This window comes from Ciconia boyciana, chromosome 2, assembly GCF_034638445.1.
Source record: "Ciconia boyciana chromosome 2, ASM3463844v1, whole genome shotgun sequence".
Lineage (NCBI taxonomy): Eukaryota > Metazoa > Chordata > Aves > Ciconiiformes > Ciconiidae > Ciconia > Ciconia boyciana.
Window position 1 is genome coordinate 92,737,134 of NC_132935.1, and position 25,489 is coordinate 92,762,622.

General features: G+C 43.8%; 1 protein-coding gene and 1 long non-coding RNA gene across 6 annotated transcripts in view; both read left to right on the top strand.

The window, feature by feature from the left end:
* The first annotated feature begins 9,955 nt into the window (after positions 1–9,955).
* Positions 9,956–25,489, top strand: part of GMDS (GDP-mannose 4,6-dehydratase) — a 429,522-nt gene continuing 413,988 nt past the window's right edge. Inside the window, exons 1-2 of one of the 2 annotated variants that reach the window (XM_072853191.1) lie at positions 11,563–11,633; positions 12,271–12,370. In XM_072853191.1, the coding sequence (XP_072709292.1) occupies positions 11,578–11,633; positions 12,271–12,370 (156 nt within the window). In that variant the 5' untranslated portion in view covers positions 11,563–11,577. Of the gene's footprint in view, positions 10,327–11,562; positions 11,634–12,270; positions 12,371–25,489 lie in introns of those variants that run through there. The other variant, XM_072853190.1, reaches the window with a different exon arrangement.
* Positions 12,833–18,302, top strand: LOC140647952 (uncharacterized). Of its 4 annotated transcripts, XR_012041028.1 has the most exons (8): positions 12,833–12,965; positions 13,423–13,520; positions 13,775–13,830; positions 14,150–14,255; positions 14,788–14,862; positions 16,505–16,558; positions 17,053–17,246; positions 17,767–18,302. It is a non-coding gene; the product is annotated as an uncharacterized lncRNA (long non-coding RNA). The 4 variants fall into 4 exon arrangements; XR_012041027.1 differs by lacking the exon at positions 13,775–13,830; XR_012041029.1 differs by lacking the exons at positions 12,833–12,965; positions 13,775–13,830 and adding an exon at positions 13,082–13,110.

The window sequence follows — 25,489 nt, forward strand, 5'->3', positions numbered from 1 at the left end:
ATCTGCCCTTTAAAACAAACAAACAAAAAACCCAACATACTCTCATTTCTTATGGCAATAGCCTTGAGAGTATGAGTTGGTTAAAACCAGTCACTGAGGTTGAAAATAATGTATTTGGGATTTTTTTCCTGAGGCTGTGGCTTATCAGTGGCCTCTCCTACATCAGCGCATGGCTGTCTTTAAAATGCAATATGGGTCTGTCATTCTGGGGGAGTTCTGGGGAATTTGCTCTTTTGGCACTGTGGAAAATGAGTAACAGATGCTTTTATCTGGATTGTAAGGCACTGCCCTCCCCAGCGTTTTGGCAGCTGGTGCTCAAGGCCAGCTCAGATCTGGTGCCATTGCAGGACCTTGGATCACTGCTGGGGAATGAGATGGGTGAGAAAAAGCTGTGGAAGTGGGGGCTTGGTCCCCTTCACTTAGGAGCTCTGTTCAAGCTAAGGCACTCACTCTTGGTCCTGTGCATGGCCACGTGCCTCGTTGATCTGGATACTGGCTCTGACTTGCAGACTTGACATCCTGGCTTGACCTCTGCTCTGCCTCACCGCTACAGACTTGTCTGGTGAACTAGACTTGGCTAACCCTGGTTACTGTCACAGGACCAGCTCTGCTTCCTCGTTTTTGGGTGCTGTAGTACTGCACTCCTTGTCAGTGAGGCTGCTGCCTGGCCAGCCTGGCTGTTGTGCTCAGCTCCCAGCCTCACCCCTGCTGCTCCCTGAAACTGGGGTTGTCAGAAGTGTTTGTTCAGCCGTCAACTTTATTGCTGAAAAAACAGTGTGGTGTCAAGCAATAGGGAAGTGGCGAAATGGGTGAGGCAAGAGTAATCTATGGGACTTAGTTTCCTACTCTCTGATTGTAGTTCTACTACCTATATGTGACCCTGTCCTCCCAAAATAAAAAAAGTCCTCTAAGAGCAGAACAATCCTTTGGCCGCAGTAGGATTAGCCAGTGCCATTTATGAGAGCTTGCCCGGCACCTGAATAGTTGTGGGAAGTCAGTGGGACTCTTTGGTATTGATTCTGGGGAGGTCAAGATCCCACTCCTATGAAAATACTGTAAGGCTGGAGGCAACCTTGAAGCATCAAGCAGAATGCCACTCGTCCAGGGCAGGGTCAACTGTAGCAGTCGTTCCTGATGAATATTCATCTAGTCTGTTATCAGAGAACTAAATTATGGAGCTGCCACAATCTGCCTATGCAAATCTGTTCCAGTGCTGTAGATTCTTAACATTAAAATTATTTTTCCCATGTTTAAATCTTCTATATCTTGCCCTATCCATAAGGAGCACAGAGAATAGATTTCTCCCTAACTCTTTGTAGCAGCCTTTTATGTATTTGAGGACTGTCCTGGTCTTTCCTCCCTGGACAATATCATCCTCTCTTATGCTAAAAGACCCCACTTTTTTCCTGTCTTTGCTTCCATGTCATGTTTTCTAGAATTCCGATAATTTTCATGGCTCTCCTCCAACCTCTCAACATCCAGCACCAAACACAGTGCCCCAACTGAGACCCCAACACTAAATAACGCATCAGGATTGCTTCATGTATTTACAGATTATACACCTGTATCTATACTGCATTTGCCCATTTCAGCAACAATACACTATTGTTGATTCCATTATGAGCTTTATACTTCTTTCTACATCAGTGTTCCTTATCCTATATTTTTGAAACTGATGAGTCCCCCACAAATACAGTATTTTGCATTTGTCCCTGTTATATTAATCTGATTTTTCCCACAGACCATTTCTTCATTTTATCAAGACCACCTCTGGAGATAATTTTGATTTCTAATTTAACTTATTTGCATTCCCCCTCAGCTTCACGGAAATCGCTCTATTCCATCTTCTAGACCGTTAAAGAAAACACCACCCTGTATAGACCCATTCCTTTGCTATTGATCTTAATCGTCAGCCACTTTTTAGCAAAAAGCATTAAATAAGTTGCCTTTCAATGTCATCTGTTAATAGACTTGCTCTTCCATTGACTAGCTCACTAATCCTGTTCTTCCTATTATTAATGCACTGATAGAATGATTTTGCAAGCAATGGTTGCTAGGGTTAACATCTCATTGGCCTTTCTGATATTGCTCCTGTGTGCTGTTGAAAATCTGTCTTTAGTACCCTGATATAGTTTCTACTTCCTGTATCATTTCCTCCTATGTTTGGGATCAAAGGGACCTAACCAAGTTGATCTCTTACTCTGCTTCCTGGCTATCTTCTGCACCTGGAAAGTTTGTAGTTGCACCTTTAATACCATCTCTTTCATGTTACATGATTTCTTTTTAAATTCCCTTTTTTCCTTGGATCAGCCTTCCAGGAAATGTTACCTAACGACCCTCTGGATAACTGAAATCTGTCTTCCTGAAATCCCGTTTGCTTTTACTGTAGTGTTGCCTCTTTCCAGTCCCAAGGAAATGTGAATTCTGTCATTTCCCCGTCACTGGCACCCAAGTTCCTCTTTGACCAGCTCCACTATGTTCCTCAGTTTGTTGGTTTGAAGCCAGCACTCTTTGTGACAAACCGAAAGAAGGGCCACGGGGGTCTGACTCTGTCAGCATCTAGCAAACAGTTAATGCATTGTAATAGGGGTAATAAAGAAGTAATTTTATGTATCACTCTTCTGGGTTTGGTCACAACTAATCACAGAACGATTTATCCCAGGCACACAAGACTGTGAGACAGCTTTTACCCACTTGAAATATGCATGTTAAAAATAACAGCATGAATTCTTACCCTACCACTTAGCCACAAATAAAATGCGAAGGAATATATAAAGAGTGTGAATAGCATATATCTAGCCAAATACATGTGTTGTTACAAAAAACATAGTTCCAGCAATGTTAAGAGTCCCCTCTGGTCCGTATCTTGGGTCTCTCTTATGTTCTGCTACTGATTCGTTCTCTGACTGGAGAGACAACTTGGAAAAGCAACCACTGATATTTTGACCCACCTTCTAAGAGAATAATCCAGACTAGGGGACAGTGAAGTGACTATTTTATTTCCCTGCTAAAAATTTTTACAACTTACCTCTTTCTCTGCTCTCTGCTATAGCCCTGAGTTCAGTGACAAGGAACAGACGCTCACTTACCGCCCCGTTTTAGTTAATTCTTTGAATAGCTAACGCTTGCTTAATGTGAGCTCTCTTAACAGACACCATACCACTCTGTGACTGCATTGTTCTTTTCCCAAGGTGGTCTTTTTTATAGTGTGACAAATACAGGGTGGTTGTTTTCTTTTCTGATTAGAATTCTTTTGGACAAGATTTATGTAAGGATTTGGGTGTATATTAGACTATATTTGTGCAAGGCCAGAAGAAAGAAGAGAACCCCTGTATTATATTCTGATGGCTTTCCAGAGAAGCAGTCTTTGATGTCTTCATTCATGTTAGTGAGTGGACTAAATAGCTTCAACACGGGTACAAACTCTGCTTTGGCCAAACTTACTCCTCATAAAGAAAATGTCAGTACTAAAAGATGAATCTTGGCACACGTGTCAGGGCCACAGATGGAGATACACAAGTGTGACTGCGTACATGTAACGCGTGTAGTGGCATTTGTGAAAAACCTGGCCTTCCAGTAGTTACTCTTTTCTCTTTCTTTAGGTAGACTTTCAAGGCTCATCACATAACTTTTAGTTCATTCTCTGATACCCTCTTCAGGGAAAAAGAAACCAAGTCCAACAACTAAGATTTTAACCAGCCACATTTTTATATTGGGGTTTCCCATTCCAGTCAGGCCCAGTGATTTCTTGTTGTTTTTCAAACATGTTAATTAAATTTTGACAGCATTCGTTCAGTAAGGTATGTTTTTGTATCACTGCTCTCTTACTGGAAGCACTGGATGTAAAGACCCTCATGGGAAGTGGGATGTTTGGGACTCAGCTTCCCTCTTTGGGACCTACTCTAAAATATGCAAAGATGCTTGTCAGCTCTAGCAAAATTATGCTTTTATAGTTTTCTAAACTTCAACTGCTAGACTTCTTCTCAAAGAGCTCCCAACGTCTCCCTTAAAAGTCTCATGACTCCTTGTACATACTGAAATAATCATGTTGGGTAAAAATGTTTCTAATCAGTCATGCACAGAGAATTCTCCTTCTCCTTCCAGTTAGGAACCTGTTTCTTCTCTCAGGTGTTTTAACTCCATTGGCTCCAGTCCAGTTAGCACTGGCTTACAAAGCTGTAAGGGACAATTGCACACACTAACACATCACTGGGCCTGATGCTTTTTGTACTCATGGCTCTTTACCCCCTTCTGGGAATGAAAAGGGACATTTATTTGGTGTTTCTTACAGAAACAATGCCCATAACTAGGTAACTCCAGTGCTGGCTGAGATACAAAGGAACAATTGTTAATTATTTCTGTGAGCTTGAGGAACACATTGCACGGAGGGCTGGCTTGCTTGCAGACCACAAGCAGCGAGGTACTAGACTGTCACTGCCATACCCTTTTTTAACAAAACAATATTTCTTTTTGAGTCAGGGCTTGGCGTGGATCCCTGGCTGCTCTGCCCAAGCCCCGAGGGCACCCACAGGCCTGGCTGTCCCTGCCTGCTGCTGGGCTGCCCCCACCTTGCTCATGGCCCAGGACCCATGTTAGTCCCCGGGGCCATCAGCCCCTGCCCCAGCGATGCTGCAGAAGGGCCAGTCTCCAGCTCCCCACAGCCCTGCCCTGAGGCTACCAAACGTAGCCCACCACTGCTCCACGGCTCCTCTTGACCATGCAGAAAATGTAATCAAAGCTGAGATGAGGAAGCCTGCCCCAGCCTTCCCTTGTGAAACAGTGAACATGGGCAGGCTCCTTCCCTTCTGCTGGGCTGGCAAGCGGCCTTTTCAGTGGTCCAGAAGTACAAAACCCGCAAAAAGCTCTGCCAACATCCCCACTTCTTCACGCCCGTGCTGTTCCTGCACCAAGCACAGGAGGGATTGAGATTCATGTGCCTGGTCATGGTGCTGTTCCAGTCTTGAGTAAAACTTCCAGGCACAAACCTTTACGATGGAAACAAATGGTGGCACAAAGCTCAGCCTGGATCCTGCTCTTCCATCAGTTTTACTGCCGTGTAGCATCATTTCACTGTAGCGTTGGAGATAGACACGAGAGAGGAATGTGGCACTGGCACTGCCTTTGCCTTTGAAACACCATGCTGCGCAGAGTGCTGTAGAAATCACATCGTGACAGCACCAACAGGAACTGGGTCTCTGCCTTTCAAAGGACGCATCGTTGCCAAGAAGTCAGCAAATCTGGCCAATCTTACCCACCCCTTCAAAAGTAAGCAGGCAAGCATCTGCAAAGAGGAAAAGGAGGCTGCAAGTACTTTGTGGGCTGGGCACAGGCCACAAATGCTGAACACAAAGAGCTCCAGCTGGGAGCCACTACTGCCAGGAATTTCCCCCCCTCCTTTGTAATGCTGAGCCGAAGCACTGATGCCTCAACTTCTCACGACTGCTGTTTGCCACTGAGAAGGTCCTATTGGAAAGAAACAGGACAGCCTGTGGGGAGAGGTCTGAAATGCAAGATTTGTCAGATGTACAAGAACCACCTGAGAGGCAAGGGATGCCAAAGTGCTGCTTATCTCCAGGCCCTGGCCTCGAGGCTCACTGTCTAGAACCATCCCCTGAACCCTCCTGTTCCTGCTCCACCTGCCCGTCTCCATGTCAGGGCATTGAGGTTGTGGGTCACTCCACATGCCCTCAAATATTCAAGCCAACAGTTAGAAAAACAATGATGAGACTTCCCCTCCATTCATCCTCCTGTCTCTGCCCACTCTTCACTTCTCTTTATTTCCTCATGAGATCTGGTGCTTTTCCCTCTGCGACTCTTACTCTCACTCCAACAACTGCACTTTCTTTCACATTGTGATGGATGTCCCCCTGGACTCCCCCTTCCCTCCTCTTCCACATCCCTTTCTACAGTTCTCTAGCTCTGTGAAGTCAATGAATACGATCATTTTCTGCCATTACTTTAAAACAGCAAAGCAGAAAAAGAAAAAGAAACTCTTTCTGTAGTACCTTCTTCTGGGCCTGCCACAGTCCCCTCCCTTGCCTGCCTGTATAAACTAAAAGCTCCTCAGGAAGGAAAGTGCACTCGGATGCACTATCCATCCTCCACTGGCTCCCCTTCTGCAGCCTCCAAACCAGCCCTGGTGGGGTGTTGAACAATCCCTAGATGCCACCATGAACTTCACAGCCAGGGACAGGATCCAAAGTGTTTGGTAGCTGAAGGTAAGCAAAGTGCAATGTATTCTGGCCAGGGTTCTTCTTTGATCACTGCATACTGCTTTGATGGCGTCCACGGCAGTATGATGCAGAAGCTGCTCAAACTATCGGATGTGGATCATTCAGAAAAGCCTCAGAAAAAGACAAATAACCCGTTTTCCCCTTTGTTGCACTGAGTGATGCAGAGAAAGAGGGTTCTACTTGGTCCAATGACAACTTCTAACTCCTGTACAGAACAGGATACAGTGGTATCATGTCAACTTTTACCGCAGCTCTAGTATGGGTGACACTATTAATGAAATAATACTAGGGATACCTTTGTCGCACAGTGAATAATACCAGTGTTTTAAATCAGTAATTTCTACTTCTGAAGTTAAAGTGAGGTTACTTCTTTCCTGCAAGCACTTAAAACAGATTCACATGAGATTCTTAAACCTCACACAGCTACCTTTCCAAATCCCAATCCGCAATGCAGCCACATCCCCATTCAAACATTGAGATCATCAGGATTGCAATGTATGTGGTATTCAAGTGTAATAAAATTTCAGTGTGTGGATGTTCTCCCTCCTTTTCCCTTTCCCTAAGACGGTATTTTTTTGTAATCCTATACATTTCAGTCTTTTCCTCCTATTATTCCTTTCGTCCTTACTCTCAGGAACATTTATTTTCTCTTTAATTTTCCCTCTCTGTTTCTTCCGTGCTCATTTTCCATTATTTCCTAGTTTAACCAGTTTGACTTAAATCAGCTGTACTCTCCATCCTTCTTTACCTGTGATACATGCTTTTACCCACCACCACCAAGCAAATTTCTTCACATCTGTCCTATCTCTTTCTCCCCAGTTCTTGGGGTGGCAGCTTTAAAGTTAATGCCACACATACTACTCTTTTTGTCTCCTCAGAGCTTGTCAGTCTGTTTACTTGCTGGGCATAAAACTTTTAGGGGACACCTATGTTCACACAAGCATCTCCTTTTACAGGGATTCAAGGGGGCTGGAGGTGCAGATGTGCGTCAGTCTGCTGCCTCCTCTCCTCTGAGGGCCTTGCCAGTTTTAGAGGCCAGAGCCAGGTCCACACAGACGTGTGAAAAAGTGATTACCGTGTGGGCAGACATAGCTTTAAGTTAGGTAGCACATGCAATGGTACAGGTGCTGGAGGCAGCAAGAAGACATCAGTGCAGGCTAGTGCTCAGAGTGAATATTAATTCCAGGGTCCCTGGGGGCTGCTGGTCCAGTTTTCAGCTGCAGTCTGTCATAAATTGCTGTCAACACCAGAGCAACTTAGGTAAAATCTAGTACCTGTGCCACAATTGAGCCTTCAGTCTCTTCTGTAAATGTACCTTGGAAGACTTTGGTGACAGAACCGTCTTTGTGCATTAAACCTGGAATGTGCCCCAGTGCATGCCAGGGGCAGACCTAGCAGGATTATGGTAGCTGGCTAACAGTGTCTGCAACTACCACTGCCAGACTTATAAATGGAACAGAAATTAAAACAAGTTAAAGGGGTTGTTTTCTTTTTTTGCTTCAGTCAGCTGGAACCTGAACTGGGCTACATCCTGTCTGGCTTCATCTGCCTGTTTCTAGGATTAGTATTGACCAAAAATACAAGTATGAACCCTGCTAAAGTGTTCTCAGCACAGTCTGGCTGAGATGCTCCCCTTGCAAAAGCGACACAGATTGCAGAGTCTTTTGTTCTGAATCACTCGAGTGTGGACGTGCTGAGTAGGAAGGAAAGCTATTGCTCTGCATAAGGGAAGAGCCCAAGGTGCCTGTCACCTGAGGGTACAATCACAGGACAAGATGGTCATTCAACTGATGTACTGGATTAATCAGGCGAGTTATGAAAGGTGTGAACAGGCTTCCCCCTTCGCGTGGAGTGTTTTTGGGAATAACAGCCAAGTAAAATGCTACATCTGAAAAATAGTTCCTGTGGGATATTGGACAACTGGGGTTGGAGAAATTCTGTTTGGAGAAAGTGACCAGAAAAAGCCTCTTAGCTGCACTTGGAGGCTCCAGTGATGGGGGCTTTTCTTCTAGCCCAGCTTCAGGACTTGCATTGTCAGCTCTACTCACCGCTTTCCTGAGCAGAACACAGAAAGAAGGCAAGCTTTACTTTGGAGTACCTTTAACGGACTGCCAGCAAAAGCTAGAAATTACAAGCTTATCTGGCCACATGAAGGACAATTTTTAATGTTGTATGCATTGCTTTATGCAGCTCTGATCTCGCAGGAGAGGGAATGATCTATATAAATACGTAAATACAGAAAGCTTGCTCTTAACTCTGTCTAATCTCAAATCCTAAACTGTTAAATAAGTCAGTTTTGTGCCTTATTTCTGGTGTACGTAGTCCTGAAACTCTCAGACTTTGATGTCTTTTTATGTCTTCAGTGTAATTTTAAAACTGAGAGGGTGGCATTCATATTATTTGTGGTGTCCCTCCTCTTTCAAATCTGAGATCGTACACCCAAAAAGTGATCACTAGTGGAATTAAATCAGTTTGCAGAAGTAGTAGCCAATGTTGCCAACTTTATAAAACTGCACGTGCCTGGGAAAAGGCTTCGGAAACGAGATGCAAACGGTGTGATGGGGATGACATCTTGCAGCTGAGCAACTGTGACATAACACAGTTTCTCCATTCCATCACAGACTACAAGGCTGCAACAAGGGGATTTAAACTGAGAGCGTGGGGAGCAGCGTGCAAAAAAGCTGGATTTCAGAGTACAGTTCCACTTGAAACGCAGGATGCTCCCAGACTTTTATATATATATATATATAACGGGCTTTCAATGACACCAATTAATTTTTGACCACACGCTGTAATAAGCCATAATGACAGTAAAATTATAGTCATACGATTGTCTGCATATGCAGAGGTCCCACCATCCACACATACAATGAGGAAACTGGTGTGACAGCCTTCAGGGATTAACAGTAAAATATGGGCAGGCCTCCTCTTCCTTGTAGATACAGCGACACGCTGCCTCCGTAAAAGAGGGTGCTGATTCAGCGTTTCCTCAGGAGAAGAAATATTTATCAGAAATCCCTTTTCCAGAAGCCTTTGGGCCATTCATAAACAAGTATTTCCACAAGTGGGAAAGCCCAGGAGGACCAGCTCTGTCTCCCTGATGGCTGGAGGTTCCTCTGCCTCATAGGGAGTCAGTTTTGATCTGGAGCCGCCTGCTGCAGCTGGGGCACTCCCGGGTTTGCTCTCCGATGTCTAACACTGCCGGTAGGCCCCGGGGGCGGGCAGCAGGGCCGGCGGGGCGGCGATGGGCCCAGGGGTTTTGCGGGGGCCTACGGTCCGTGATCCGCACTACCCGGTGCCGCCAGCGCCGCCGCCAGCGCCGCCGCCCGCTCCTCCACACCGCAGGGGGCGCTGTGCGCTCCGTGCCGCCGGCGCCCGGGGGGGCGAGTCCTCGGCCCGCTCCGCGCTTGTCACGTGGCGCCGCCGCCGCATCCTCCTCCCCGACACGCGGTCAGGAAGTCGGGAGCTCCGCCCCTCCGCGGCGGCAGCCGCGCAGGCCACGCCCCCCCACTCTCAGCCAATCACCGCGCCCGCCTTCGGCCCCGGCGCGCCGACACTGCCGGCCGGCGAGCCCCGTGTCCTGTGCCTTTAAGGAAGTGCCGGGGCTCCTGATTGGCTGCGGGGCCGAGAGGGGCGGGGCGAGACGCGGGGAGGGGCGGCTAAAGCGGAGCGCGAGCCTGGGCTGCCTGCCGGGTGCGCGCCTGCGCGGGGGCTGGGCCGGCGGCAGCGGTGGGGCTGCACCTGCGGCGGGTGGGGCGGGACGGGAGCGCCGGCGGGCAGCGAGCGCGGAAATGCCGCGGCGGCGGCGGGAGCAGCAGAGGTAGTCCCCAGGTAGCGGCAGCCCATGTGCGAGCCGCGCTCGGGGCGGTAGGCGTCCTCCCCTCCGTGCCCGCCCCCAGCGCCGCGAGCCTGCCCCCGCGGCCGCGCCTCCACCCCGGGCGATCTCCGCACCTGGGCCGCGCCCGCCGCCGCGGGGAGGATGGCGGCACAGCCGGCGGCGGAGGAGGCGTGTGCCTGCGCCGCGGCACCGGCAGACGACAGCGAAGAGGTGAACGGCAGGAAGGTGGCTCTCATCACCGGCATCACCGGGCAGGTAACGGTGGGGGCTCCCCTCGTTCGCGGGCTTTGCCCGCGCGGGGGCCGGGTCTGGTGGGGCTCCCGGTGGGGGAGGGGGGAGACTCGCCGTGAGGCGCCCGTAGGCAGCTGTGGCTGAGGCCGTGCGTGGGAGCGGTGGCGGCGGAGGGCTTGGCGTGGGGCTGCCGGGCGCGTTTGCAGGCAGCGGCGGCCCTCCCTCCCGGGCCCCGGGGGCACGTCCCCCGGGGTGCGCTCCCAGTGCCTAAAGCACCTTGTAGCGGGGCGGCTGTCCCCGTGCCCGGTGCCCGCTTTCCCTCACAGTTCGTCCCGGCAGCTCTGCAGCGTGCAGAAGCTTCCTCTGACAGCCACAGCTGGTTCAGAGACAGACAGACCGCCCCGAGGTAAAAGGCTCCTCTGGCTTCACCCACGTGTGGCGAGGGCTTGCTTGCCTGGGGGTTTGAGGTGTCTTTCACTCGGTGTGTGTGAGGGGGGTGTATCACTTATATATGTTGGCTTTGGACTCTCTTATGGTAACCTTTACCAGGAATTCCTAAGAAATCGGCTAAGCCTGTACTGAGATGAGGTGTGAAGTGAGCATCAATGAGAAAGGAGCCACACCTAGAAAAGACAGTACAAGGAGCCAGTGCTGGGACCCTTCCTCCTGATGGTCTGAAGTGGTGAAGGCAGCAGTGCAGTGGTACCAGTGCAGGTGTGAGGCAGCCTGCAGTCCGGTTTGATCTGAGCAGGCTTGTCGCTCAGAGGGCCTGTTTGTTACCTGTGTCTTTGACATACTGGGCAGCTATGCATTTACAGTCGGTACTTGCTTTATACCCAGGCCTGAATGGATGACAAAAGCATCTCCCCAGGCTGCTTGTTTTGTCTTTATTGCAGTTCATTGCAGTCTCCAATTTTTTTGGCTGTATTACTCATAGGGATAATGATGCTCTCAGAGTCCTGGTGCTTTGAGCAGAAGGTGCAGGAGAAAGGTGGCATGGAAAGAAAAATCACAGTTTCCCTTGGAGCAACTTCTGCACTGTGAAAAAAGATGTGCCGGTGGTGAGTTTTAACCTGGTGAGACCTGCAGGAGTGTTGATGTATGCAGTTTGTAGCTTTTACTGCTACACTCCCAACAGGCAACTTGAATATTTGGTTGGATTGTTTGTCTGCACAGAGGTCTGCATTGTCGTGTCTTTGCTGGCAAGTGGTGCTAAACGAAAGCTGTCCTAGATGTGCTTAGTCATATTTGAGGAACACCTCATTAGCAAGGTAGATGTTGCCCACTGCCTGGAAAAAAACTGCTCTGCTTGGACATTGCTTATCTCTTGGAACATGCTGAATGACTCTTGCTCGGAGCTTGTATCTTCTGTGATTGGTATAACCTGTTAAGTAGGTAATGTTGTATAGTAAGCATTAATGCTTATCTTAGAATACCAGTGGAACAGCTTTTTTCCTTTATGGCTTGCACTTAATCAGTAATGGCTTCATACATGGAAGAACTTTTTCCCCTTCAACTGTGACTTGTCCTGGTATGCTTGCAGATCCACTTGTGAGGTGCTGCTGTGGATTGTTTAGAAGGCCATGAGCATTGTGGAAAAGTACATGTCAAAACAAACATGTTGCTCTTTCACTCTGAGACAATGTTAATCAATGCTCTTTTTTTTATAGTAGAAAAACCACCTGACCTTTTGTGAGGGAGTAAATCCAGAGACAGTATAGTGTCATAGCAGCTTTCATTTGTTATCCAAGAGAACCTGCACTATGCTTTGAATGTTCACCTGCTGTTTGTGTTTTACCTCATTATGTCTGTTCTTGTGTGCTCTTCCCATGGGTTAGCAGCTGTCTGCCAGTAGCGGGCTGAGGAAACACCTCCAAGTGGCTATCTGACAAGGAGATATACCAATGTCTGAGAAGAGGAAAAACTAATAATCTGTGTATACTAACACTTTTGCTTGGTGTTTATTTTTAGCAAGAGCACAGTCAGAGCTTTCCCAAGGACTACTTTGGTGCTGTGTGAACAGTCTTCCAGTTTGTTGACAGAAGTATGTTTCTCTTCATCAAAGATAGTAAGTTAGAGGCCTGTAGCTACAATGCCCTTATTCTTTCAGTACTGTGTTCTCTGTTATTTTTCTCTATTTTCAAAGCAGCTCTTCCATCTCAATTTAACCTTCGTTGGGCATATTTAGCATTGGAACATGTGGAGAACCAGAGCTGGTAAAGGCCTGGGATACCTGAAAGTTAGCCAGTGAAGTTGAGTGCCTTAGTGACAAGACTGTACCAACTCTTGGCATAGGGTGGAAGTTTTGTGTAGTGTGGCCTCTTTTGGAGTCCTGTATTCCTCCGTTATTTTGAGATCTGCTGCTAGGAATCCTTGTCTTCTTTTCTTAGATGAACTTTAAAGAAAGTTACTGTAGTACTTGTTCCTTGCCCCTCTTTCACTTCCTTTCTTTATTTTTATGTAATAGCTTTCATTTTATTTGGAGAGGCCTCACCCAGAAATGGGAGACCTGGATTCTGCTCTTATCTGAGAACAGACAGACTTGCATGTCCTACCTCCCGGGAGGAAGACCTAGTGCCATCTGTTTTGGAACTTAATTACCATGTGTAAAATGTACAAATATGCTGAAGTGGAAGCTAGAGCTCGGGCTTTGTCTTTCCCAGGTAGTTACTTGTAACTTGTGTTCTTTCAAGGTGGGAGATAAAGGCTTGGATCCCTTCAGACTGAGGAAGGCATAGAACAGAATCAAATGCTAAACTCCCCTTATTTATACTGGGCCCCTTCTGCTACAGTGAATTTCTTTTAAAAGTGAGTTTGCACAGTTGCATTGCATAAGGAACCTGCTTTTGTTTGCATGTGGCCAGTATACTCTGAGAGTATTTGCTCAACTAAGACCCTGTAGTGCCCCATTCCTGGAACAAGCGTAGGTGGGAGATAAGTATTGAGCTAACAGCCGTGACAATTTTAGGTAAATGTGGAGTTGTGCTTTTGTCTTTAGAGTATTCTTGGGCCAAGCAAGGTGCTACTTGAACTGTAGCAGCCCTTCCTGAGTTGAGATGATGCCACAGCAAGTGTGCTTAATTATAGTGTTGAAATCAGACAACTCATTTTATTTTTCAGAACTTCTGTATAGTGGTGAACATCTGGATTGTCCATCTTTTCCACTGACAAAAGATGGGATTTTGTTTCTGCTATGGTGGAGAAAGAGTTGAGCTCAGGTAGGGCTATATTTTGACAATGGGGCAATTGACTGATGATGCAGCTTTTAACTGAAATATATCATGGAGATATGGCACAGCTGTAACTTCTTATATGTGGACTTCTAAAGGGGTTCATAAGACTTTACAGGATAACAGAAGAGGATGGGCTGCCTGCATAAGTTCTGTACAGTGAGTGACTGGAGGCTTGTGCCATGTGCCAGCTTACTGCACCAGTTAACAAAACCAGTTCATGTGGCTTCCTTCTCTTTTAGATACAAGATGTTAAAAGGACAGATCTCTGCAAGGGTGAACGTGTGCTGATAGGAAGGTGATTTTGTGACATTTGGCCAAATAACAGGAGGAGCTTACAATATGCATGGTGAAGCAACAAAGGAAAAAACAGATTCCATAACTGTATGATCAGGACTCAAATGGCATTCTGGCTGCAAGGGCTGGACCTTAGTGTCTATGAAATCAAAGCAGATAAATGAACCTCTACAAATTCTGCGTTTACCCGTGGGGTTAGGGTGAAATCAGTATCATTCTAGCACTTGCATTACTGATAAGAGACTAAGCACATAGCCAGTGGTGTTGTATACTCCTTTTGCAGTATTGAGATTTGCCTTATCTTCTTTCTCACACCACAGCAGTGGGATGAACCATGCTTCACTAAAGCTCCATGTTTTGCTAAAATGACTTCCAGAGCGAGGCAATTGCTATGCTTGGATGGATAAAACATTTCTGAAGTGTCATGTAGGTATTGGCCTTCTTGTAGGCTACTTGTGAGTAATGCATAGCACTTTTTTCTTCATTTAAGGAAAAGTATTGCAAATGAAACATGCCTGTTGTGTGTATTAAACTGAAAATATTTTTTTACAAAACTAGAATGTGACTCTTGTTGGAAGAGTGTTTTCACAATGCAAAATAGATGTGCTGGACTTTTCAAACTTTGATACCTTGAAGAATTACTCTGTAAAAATGGGAGTTTTGGATCAAATACCAGAATAACTAACAAATTTAATTCTAGATATGCAGATATCTCTTGTCTCTTGTTTGGGGAAGCTACTAAAGCAGTACTTTTTGACAGCATTGTTTTCTAGGCACTGTGGCTAAATGTCTGTTAAAGTTGCATTTAAATATCTTTCTGGAAATTGTGATAGTCTTTCTGTACGCTGATGCTTGTAAGAGTATTTAGATATTTGACTTCTTGGAGGAATACCAAGAAATACTCTGGCTGAGTCTAACTATGAGGTTATATGTTGATGTTTCTACTTTTCCCCCTCAGTCACTGGATTATGAGCAGTGAATAATGTCTATCTTGTGTCTGGTGCTGTCCTGCTTTACCTGGAGAGACAGTAAGGTAAGAGTTTGTAGATCAAGATCATTCAACAGGCACTTAGAAAACTCAGTTTTGAATGGAAGCAATATGCTAGAACTCAAGTGTCAATACATGGCCAGAGGCTATTGCAAATTGTAGATGAAGAAAGCAGTTGTGTTTCTGCCTTATGAGAGCTCTTACAGCAGCAGTACTAGCACCAGCTTCTGCTGCCTTGCCTGCAGTTCTGTCAAATTCAACTGCCAAGTTTTGCTATATTTCGCAAAACTTAAGGTAGCAGCCTCAGAAGTTTCAACCAAACCCTAAGATAGTGTAAATATGACTGACAAGTGAGTGTGCATGCAGAAACGCAAGAACATTCTCTTTAATTGATTGATGTAGGTAGAATATGGGATCTGCCTCTGTCTTTCTGGTATCAGAAGTTCAATGAGTTGTTTATGGCCTCTGCCATTCTTGTAACATGCCAAATGCCTATACATGTGTACTGCAAGTTCTATGCAGGTGTTACAGTTCATGATTTGAGAAAGGCTAACTGTATTGAGAGGGGGAAAAAGATACTGAGAAAGCATGATTTCTCAGTTGCTGTTGTGAATTGAGGTTAAGTTGTTTAAGTTTAGCTGTTGAGAAAGAAACCAAGCAAGACAGGCTCTGTGGGGCAGACTACCAGTAATAAGAGACCATTGCTCATTGCTTAGTATTTAAAAAAAGGTAACGACTAGCTGGTATGGAGTGTGACTATAAAACTCTTTGATACTCTGTGGCTAAAAATTTTGTTTCTTGGAGAAGAGTTGTAAAGGAAACAGTTAAACTTTTCAGAAGAGCTTCTTTAAGTATTGTGATCAAGTGGTGAGGTGGGAATCTTTGTCACTGGGGAGCGTGTGTGTACCTGGAAGGCAGATGTAGAGAAACATTATAGCCTGTTGTCCCAGAGAGAGGATATTGGTTTGCCAGGTGAAGGATAAAATCCAAAGGATTGCTTTTCTGCATAGAAATAAAAGGATAGTTTTTGCTGAAACTGGCTAAAGCTAAATATTAGCATTGCTGCCTTTTCATTAAAACAAATATTGTCTTGGTTCTGGCTAAAGCTAAATATTAGTATTTCTGCCTTTTCGTTTAAACAAATATTGTCTTGGTTGAAACCAGGTAGTCTATTTCAATTGCTGTCTCTGAGTAGCCAAGAGTTGTCTTGAGTGAGAATTTCAGATGTGTTGAACATCCTTATCTTAGTTTGAGGATGCAGAGATGTAGGAACACTAATTTGGGCACAAAGTGAAATACAAGAAACCTCATTTAAACTTGAGAGGGTGCGTTGTTTGTGATTGTTTTGTTTTAGATGATGAGGGTGGTCAAGCACTGGAACAGACTGCCCAGAGAAGTTGTGGAGACCCTGGAGGTATTCAAAACCAAAGTGGACATGGCCCTGAGCAACCTGCTCTAGTTGACCCTGGCTTGAGCAGGGATCTTGGACTGGGTGATCTACAGAGGTCCCTTCCAAGATAAACTTGTATAATTCTGTGAGTCCTCCACAGTATCAGAAGTTGAACACCTGCAATTTGTGACAAGATGGTGTAAGAGGCTTGTTGAATACTCTGCAGCAAATGAATAGTGGCTGTGGCATGAAACCCTAGCTTGCCTAGAATATAATTCCAGGTCTTTCCCTTTACAGGATATAAATAAGAAGCGTTGCTATCAAGTTTCATCCAAAACTCTTGAGGAAGAGGTATTTTATTTAAAAGTAGTATAACAAATACTGAAATGGGAGACTAGAATATTCATCTGAAAACAGAGGTCCTATTTTTAGAAAGATGCCTGAATTTTGATTGTCTTGCCCCCCCCCGCCCCCCTTGAAGGGAGGAGGGTTACTAGATAGTCTAATTCAGCTAATGCATTGACCTCTTACCAAAGGAATCTAGAAGTACATGGTCCGATGCTATACTTTCATCTGTGTTTCATACTCTGTAACAATATGTGCAGACTGGCAGGGCTTTTTTCTTCTCCAAGAACTGGGAGTCCAGGACATTGGCTGCTCTCTGTGCCTGCCCGGAGGAGCCTAGCTGTATTCCATTGCCTTTCAGAATAGCGCAGTTAGTGGTGGTGTTTCAACATAAGTGAGCTAGAAGATAGATATTAATGATAAAAAGTATGACTGATACAGGATTAGTTCATGTGTGTCTTGAGTATTAACTTCCCTTTTTTCTTTCCATCTTTGCACAGCTTTGCTCAGTGTTTGTGACTGCCAGTGAAGTCTATTCTCTAGTTGCTTACTGGAGAGGAAAGTTCTGGTAGCCTGGCTCAGCTAGCAGGTATTAACTCAAGGACCAGTGCAGGCAATCTGATTCCTTGTGTTTGAACAGGATATGTACAGGATGTGGATTGAAAAACATTGTGAACAGCAAGTGAATTATAAGGTACTGTATACTGTGATATGTACCTGCTGTGAAAGTAGATAAAATACTGAAAATGTTCCAGGAAAAATAAAATTATAAAGTTTATGTTAATGGTGCTAAGATATGAAACAGATAGAAGCATGGTACCCAATTTGGGTTTGGGAAGCTGACTTCTTCCAAGCAACATTTCTCATGAAAGTTTCTGATGCTGTGGATAGCCATAGGGGGCTATTGCCACTGCTGCTCAAATGGACAAGGAGAGCAGAATATCCCATTGCCAGCAGCATGCTACTTGCTTAGTCTTGGGTGTTTTTTTTGGTTTGTGGGTTTTTTAATTTAATGAAGATTGGTGACTGTCAGTGTAGACAGAACCTGTATTTCTCTATTTCCTAAGTTTTTAAAGAGTTGAAGCATCCTCTTCTCTGTGTACCTACAGCCAATCCAAACTGAAGAGAGAACTCCTGTGAAAACCTTTTTCCTGTGACTTCATCCTCTCCCACTAAGTTTTGGTCTTTTTTTCTCTTCTGATTGTCTCTTTCAGATCCTTTTGGCTGTTGAGCTTTCTGCACAAGGGAGTCAGTTTCTTAGAAAATAGATAGCTATGCAGAAGGACAAGGAAAATGGAGTACTTAAACCTGCTGATGGCCTGTGTGAAGAACACATCAAAGGTTACCACTCTGATTCCTGTAATCCAAGGAAGCTGAATAAAAGGTTTTTCAGTGCAGTTGTGATACCCATATTCATCCCAGTGGTGCTTCCTGTTGCCTGCACCTTATTTCTCTGAGGAGTACTGAGACTGAGTAATGGGAGGCAGGAAGTACTTTCTCTCTCTTGACAATTTCTAGCAACCTTATCCCAGCTTCTTCAGACTTTTGGGTCTGAAGTAGAGTCCTGATTAAGTATCTGTTCTTATAAACTTAGCTCTGCTTCTCCTACACTGTTGCAGCACAACTCAGGCTTATTTTGGAAAGCATGGCTTCCTTGAAGCACTAGGTGAACAATGACACAAGAGCAAGTCAGCAGTGTGATAGATGTCTAATTTCCTCTCACAGGTGTGTGCTCTTTCTTACTTTAAATCTCTTCTTGCTACTTTGGTTGCTTTTTAGCCAAATGAGCAAAATAAAAGATTTTTTCTTAATATTTTTGTCATCTCCTGCTTCTTTCATGTGAATTCACTGATTGTTTTTTCAGGACCTCAGCTAAGGAATTCCTTTGGGTCATGTGTATATGAACTGGGGGATGCAGTTATGTCCAAAATTTTCAATTAAGCAAAGCTATAGGAGGTGAGGTGAAAGAATGGAATTCTCTCCAGTCTCCTCTAACTATTACTGGAAAGTCCCTATAGCTTGTTCCATTTCTAGGGTGTGCACAGACTTCACAATCTAAAGCCATAATGAAGCTTTTGTAAAGCCTGCCAAACAAGTTGATATAAACTAGTTTATCTGTTGTCACCTGTGCTTTTTACATGTGTCATTAAGCAACTGAACTTCCTCATATGCAATGTAAATGTTGCAACAATTTTTCTTTTCATTTATTCACGAATACACACAAACTAGTATACCAAAGGCAGGCTTCCTTCAGGAGTATTTCTTGTTAAAGCCCCTTTTTTTTTTTAATGGGAAACATGAATTTTGCTTTAACTCAAAAATGTCATCTGACAGTAAGCAAATTAAGTCTAAGCACATGTCAGTTGACTTTATGATCTGGTTGCAGTCAGTTCAGTGATAAGTACCATTGAAGAGCATTTGATACTGTACCCTGAGACAACTCTATGGCGTTGAATAATGGTACAGCTTGCATCATGCAGTCAAATTGGTCAGTTAGAAGTTGACAATATCACAACACCTTTGTACTGATGCTGAGCTAAGTACAGTGATCCAACAGGTATGTCGGCCATAAAAATGTACTTGCCTTGGGTGTGGGATGCCACAGAGCTTGGCTTTTTGCAGAGTTTCCAAGTAGATAAACTAGCTTGTGCTGTATTTGCTGTACTGGAACACCTTTGAAATAACAGGAAGAAAATATGCTTGCCCTGGAAAAATCTGACTAACTATTAAGTATAGTAAGATACAGTCAAATTTTATGAAAGGTTTCTGCAGGGCTTTGCTTTATCTGTCATTTGACCCCTTTATTGCTGCTTGGAAATTCTTCTCAAAGGAGGATTCCTACAGCCTGTGGTGAAATCTAATGCAGAAGGAAAAAATTTGCCATGTTGAATGTCTAGTTGAGTGCTTTTCCTGTAATGAGAAGATAGGTTGTGTCTGCTGCATATCTGACATCTGAATAGCTATTGAATATGTGCCTCTTGGCTATTTTTCCTCTTCCAAGTTCCTAAGGAGATGATGTTCTTTGAATGTGTTATGTATATCACATACAAATCTCTAAAGCTCCACCTTCCAGGATAGCCCTGAAGCATGTAGTAATAGACATGGTGTCAGGTCTACTGTAACTGTTCTTGTGCGTTCATGGGCACTTTGAGGTAATATGTCGCCATACTGCAATGGAGGCCTTAAACCACACCCCACACCCCCCACCCCCAAAAATCAGAAAAAATGTAGCAACTTGAAAAAGAGTAGACAATTCTCTTATTTGTATCCTATAATATCTGAACCCATGCCAGAAGTAGCTTGAACATATTTACCATTTCAGGAATGGAAATAAGCCTTTCCCAAGGTGTGTAGAATGGTATGTATGTCTAGAAAGAAAGAAAACCGTAAGTCAGGCAGGGAATACTCCTGACTGCTCCTATACATACCCTGTACCCTGCTTCCGATTTCTATGCTTTTGGTTTGATGTGCTGCAGTCCCTTCTTACTGCTACTGTAGTCCATATCTGTATACTTCTGTTGGTGCTGTTCTGGAACTGGGAAACAACAGCTGACTGTTTAGGCTGCTGCTTGTCAAATTGCAGGTGTGCTGTCATGGGGTGTGGTTATTTTGCTTTTTTCCTACCATTAGTTTCATGCGTGCAGGATCTCTTAGGTGCATTAGCAATGCCTGGCTTCATCAGTGATACTGGTGATGACCCGTAGCTTCCTCTTGATTGCGACTTCTCTTTTAGAAAGATAAGGAACAGCCACTCTATCTTTGGCTGCTGGTTGGTGTCCTTGCCTTCTTTAGCACTGACACCGCTCTCTAAAAGCATAAACATTACTGTGGAGCAGGTTTGTTTTTGAAATGCTGGAATTTCTGGCTATGCTTTCTGGATTTCATACAACTAAATAATTGTGGTTTTGATGTCAGTGTAACTTTTCCCATGATCATGCAGTAGTAGTCTGTCAATGTATTCCTGCCAAAATTTAGCATGCTGTTTGCTTCTGAAATTAAAGTACTATTAAAATCCTATAAGATGTACAGTATAAAAAGGATACAGAGCTCTTCAGACACGCATACAGAATAGTATATTCTACCATCTTCTAGATGGTTTTGTGAGGTATCTGTGTTCCATGGGAATGCTTAAGACGACACAACCCAGAAGCTTCTTTGGTGGTGGGGATCTGGCTGTTAACTGGTCAAGTGTTGCTCTGCTGAAGCCCAGGGCTGGTCTGTACCAGCAGAACTTCATGGCTTCTTTGCTTACAAATTGTGGAGTTATTTTTCCCTCAATGTTTGCAGTGATGCTGGAAGCAGTTTCAGAATCTGGCTGGCCTTTGAACAGCAGCGGGGGCTCTGTGGTTGTAGGTCTGCAGCCTCAGTAGCATACATAATTTTATTTTTGATGGTGAAATAAAGTTGGAGAATTCTTCTTGAAGATGTGAAGGCAAGGAAGTAATAGAGACTAAGAGTTAAACTTCAGTTTATGCCCTCACCAGCCCATTTTAGGGAAAAAGTCATACTTGCAGCTGATCTGAGACGGAAAACTTATAACCGTGTGGTTTTGCTTCACGTATTTGATTTCTTAAAATTCTAAAGGTCACCTGATATACATTAAATCTTCTCATGTTCTTATTGCAGCCCTTTATAGTTGAATATATAGTGCAACTGTTTCAGTCCTCTTTTTCTGCATTTTAAAATGGGAAGAGGATTTTTTTCTAATTTGAGAGTTCTTCGTTATTCGAGTGAAATAGGAGTCTTAATACTAACCATGTCTCCAAAATGACACTTGCTGCATTTCTGTTGGTAATATCTTTGTACTTTCATACTCTTGCAGTTATGTTGGATCACTATTTAGTCATGTTATAAAAAATACCTTTGTGGAAATGCATTGTTATGCTGTGATTTTTTTTGATTTGTGAAGTGTAGGTAGAATTTCAAATCATTATATTGTCTGTTGCTTTTCTTGTTTAAACAGTATGAGAGATCGGACTTTCTTAAAATTGGAAGGTAACTCAGATGGGGAAATACTGACTGCTAATTCCTTTTACAGTGCAATTCAGCTCTGTCACAAACAAACTCTGTCAGTTTTAATCATATCCTAGGATCTCACATCTATCTGTTGTCTTGATCAATTAAAGGGAAGTGTAACACAGACTTGGCAAATTGAAAACAAACAGAACCTTAAGACTACTAAAATTTTCTAAGCAATAATGCTGTGGTTTTGATTTTGATAAATTGAATGAACTGTAAAATGATAGTTTAGGTTATTTTTAGTTTACATGAAGGTGTGTAAAGCAGGAAATGAGTGTGCACATGCATTTGAAATACACAACTTCCCCACCAGTTAATGTTGTAACTAGTAGTTGCAGTGGCGGACATACAGCTTACTCTTGACACTGGTTAAATAGGTTGAGTTTCTTGGAATTACTTGGTGTGACTTCAAAATGTGATGGTGAACTTTCACTAATTAGTTGAAGCCATTTAATTTCCTTTGTATGAGCCTGTGTTACTGGTGATGGATTCTGTCATCTCAGGTGGGAACCTTCTTGCTTAACTGTTTCTTAAGTAAGTTTTCTAGGCAGCTGTTTTGGTGAGTGAGAACCCTCTAGCTGATTGAGAGCCCAGGCTTGTTTGAGCAAATGCAGGTGCCTACCTTGGGATAAGAAGACTGGCACTGTGAATTGTATTGGGTATATGCATATCTGCTCCGCTGACTGTAGAAGGTGCTTAGGGTGGCTGCCTGATGGGGCTTATGCCTGTGTTGGCCTGAGTAGCACCTCATCTTGCAATGAGGAAGCATTTATTTTATCTGAAGCACTCTATAAGATAAGCAAAGGTGACAGAGCTTGATTACTTGTTTTGTTTTGTCTAGTAAGAAGGGCATATTGTGCAGTAAATGTGTGTATATGCAGTTAAAGAAATGGGGACTGAGTGCTTTTACAGGTACTGCTCCTGTGAGACTGCTGCTTTGGAGTTGATCTGAAGAGGAACGGTGCTCCCAAATCACTACCTGCCTCCTGAGCACCCTCTGCACACCACTGCAGCTGCATTGTCCCTGCTGTCCTCTCCATCCCTGACCTTCCAGTCTTTCTATTTGAGGGGCTGACTGGCGTGTTTGATTTCCACCTTGCTTGGCTTCAATGATGTGTCTTACGTTGCTCTCTATCATGTGTATACTGTGACTTTGATGTTAAACCATGCTTCCAGCCAAAAATGTAATGGTTTTGCTTCCAAAACTCTCTGGAGAGTTCAGGTATTTTTGTCTATTGGTTCACTGAGACTGTGGCATTTCAGTGTAAGCTAATGACTGTCCATGTTCCCCTTGTAAAACCGCCCTATAATTACTTACAAATGTTGGCACCTACTGTATGACTTGTGTGTGTTGAAGGACAGGATGGGGCCAGTTTATAGCCCTGGATGGTAGGAAAAGGGAAAGGGTAGCCAAAAATCAATTAAAGAGAGATTCTCTTGAAGGAAGTACAAGCCCACATTCTTAATGAAGGTCTGACATCCTGTGAGCAATTCAATATGCTGCATGAAATAATGTCACCAGTTTGATTCTGACCAGTTCTTGACTTTCAGTGGGGGTGGTTTTGATGACTTTTTTTTTTAATTCCTTTCACTAAGAAATAATTTGAACTTATGGGAATGGCATCGGTTATCAACTCAAATATCTTTTTTTAAAAAAAAAAAAACACCTCTCAATAAGGTTGATAAGATTACTCTTAGCAGTTCAGATTAGGGGTTTTTCCCTTTAGTTTAACATTTTGTGTGTGTGTGTGTTCAGCTTTCCCTCTGGCGTGTTTGGGACTGAGGGAAAGATGGAGGAGGGGAGGGTTTATAAATCTACAGAATTTGTCAGGTGTGTTGCCTTTACATCTTTCTAGTTTCACATCTTCCTCTGATTATCTTAATGATGAGGCTTCATTTTAATGTGGGATAAAGGGAAAAGATGTAGGAAAGGCCAGGAGGAAAATCTACTCTTGTTTCTGTCTTTACAGTAGGACTGTACTGCCTTTGGCATTATGTATGTGGAAGAAACATAGCTCTGTTTATATTAGTGTGGGGGGGAATCAGATTATTAAAATTCAGTGTTTGATTAAATTATCTTACTAAATATTACAACTAAGAGACATTACAGCTTTTCCACACTGAGGCAGTCAAGGGTGCTAGCCTTCTAAGCTAGTCTGTAATATTTGTCGTAATTAAACTTAATAGCTAGATAGAATAAAATCCAGAACCCCTGCAGTATGCCTGATGCATCAAAACACGCTGGGAAGAAGGAGTTATTTTGGATTCTGGTCACATTCTGTTTGTGGTTTGACTCTGCTTTTTATTTAAAAGAAGATGCTCTTTTATTGCAGGACCTCTTCAGTAGTATATCGCTAGCACATGCTTGATTGAAATGCTGCATTTTTCATGCTTGTTTGGGACAGACGTGGGTACTGTGTCAGCGTAAGTGGGGCTTTTAATTTTGTGCATGCACAGGGCTAATCACTCACTGCTTATTATTCAGTTACGGGTTTCCTTGCTTGAAGAATCTCAAATGGTGCCTTTTCAAACATAAATCTGTTAATGCCGTTCTATATTTAAGCAAATGGTGTCCAGGTTATAAAGATCTATAGCTGTGAACTGTATATTATCCCACATTTTCTTTGGTATACCTCTAATTCTTGAAGAATGTATGCCAAAATAGAAAAATCACACACTCTTATTTCTCAGTTTCTTGTGCTCTACCAAGTTTCTGTCTTGCACTATTTACCAAACTTGTCTTTTAAGGTGTAGTCCTGTTTGGCAATGATTATATTCAAAAACGACTTGCAAATTCTGGATTTTACTAGTTGGAGATTATGTATTAAAATATAGTTGACTCTTGCATTTTGCCCAGTGAAAACAGAAACAGTGCTCCCTATAGATACAGGCGCAATCTGCTTGCTTCTACTGAAGGCCGTTTTTACAGCTGGGTGTTAAAGTCATGAAAATCAAACTGCTGACACAGCCTTAATCACGGTGCCACAAGTAGCACTTCTTTGTTTTTGTACGACAGTTTCATTGGTACTATTAATAGCTGGCTCCTTACAGGTGTTCATGTATAATAACTCTTATAAGACAACACTTGGTAAGTTTTCAAATGAATCACGTTAATTCCAGGATTAATTTTTGCAGAGAGACCTTTTGACTCTTTTTTCCTTTTGAGGTTTTTGGTCATAAAAATCCATATGTTGAAAATGTTCATTACTTTTAATTCTTCAAGTGCAGCTTTGTGTTAGGGGGAGAAGCAGAAAGAGAAACTGGCTTGCCTGTGGTAGTGGGCAGCCTCACTTGATATGATGTTTCCGTTGCCAGTCTCCTTGGAAAAAATACTGATCTCTCTGCTTTACTGGTCTGCCATTACTGCTTGGCTGGCAGGACAGCGTAGGAGGGGTAGCTGCAGCATTACCCTCTTCGATGGAATACCAGGTGTAGCAAAACTGTGAAGAAAAGCCTGAATGCTTCTGTTTCAGATACCAGCAAGGAAAACTGAATACAGTAGTAAAAGGTTTCCTCAGCTGTTGCTGGGTGTATGTATGGACATATCATGCTCTTAGCAGAGTGGATGACGGAAGGCAGAGTTCCCCTTGCAGGGCTTTCTGTTGCTCCCCCTTGGGTCTGGTGTGCGTGGTGGGGTTGGGAGGACAAAGGAGTGACTGTGTACAGAACGTGAATCTGGAACAGCTTAGGTGCCTATAGTCACTCCTCAGACAGCTTGGAGAAACACCCTCTATGAGTGAACTGTAAAACCTGTTGTTCTCTCGTATGGTTATCACTGAGCCCCATTTTAAGCAGCTGAGGACTGGCACGTTGCCTCTACCAGGTAGTGCTGGTTAATGCAATAATACACCAGGACATAATTATCTCGACCTCTGGAGAAACTGAACTGAGAGTAATGTTTCAGAAGTGAGCAATTTT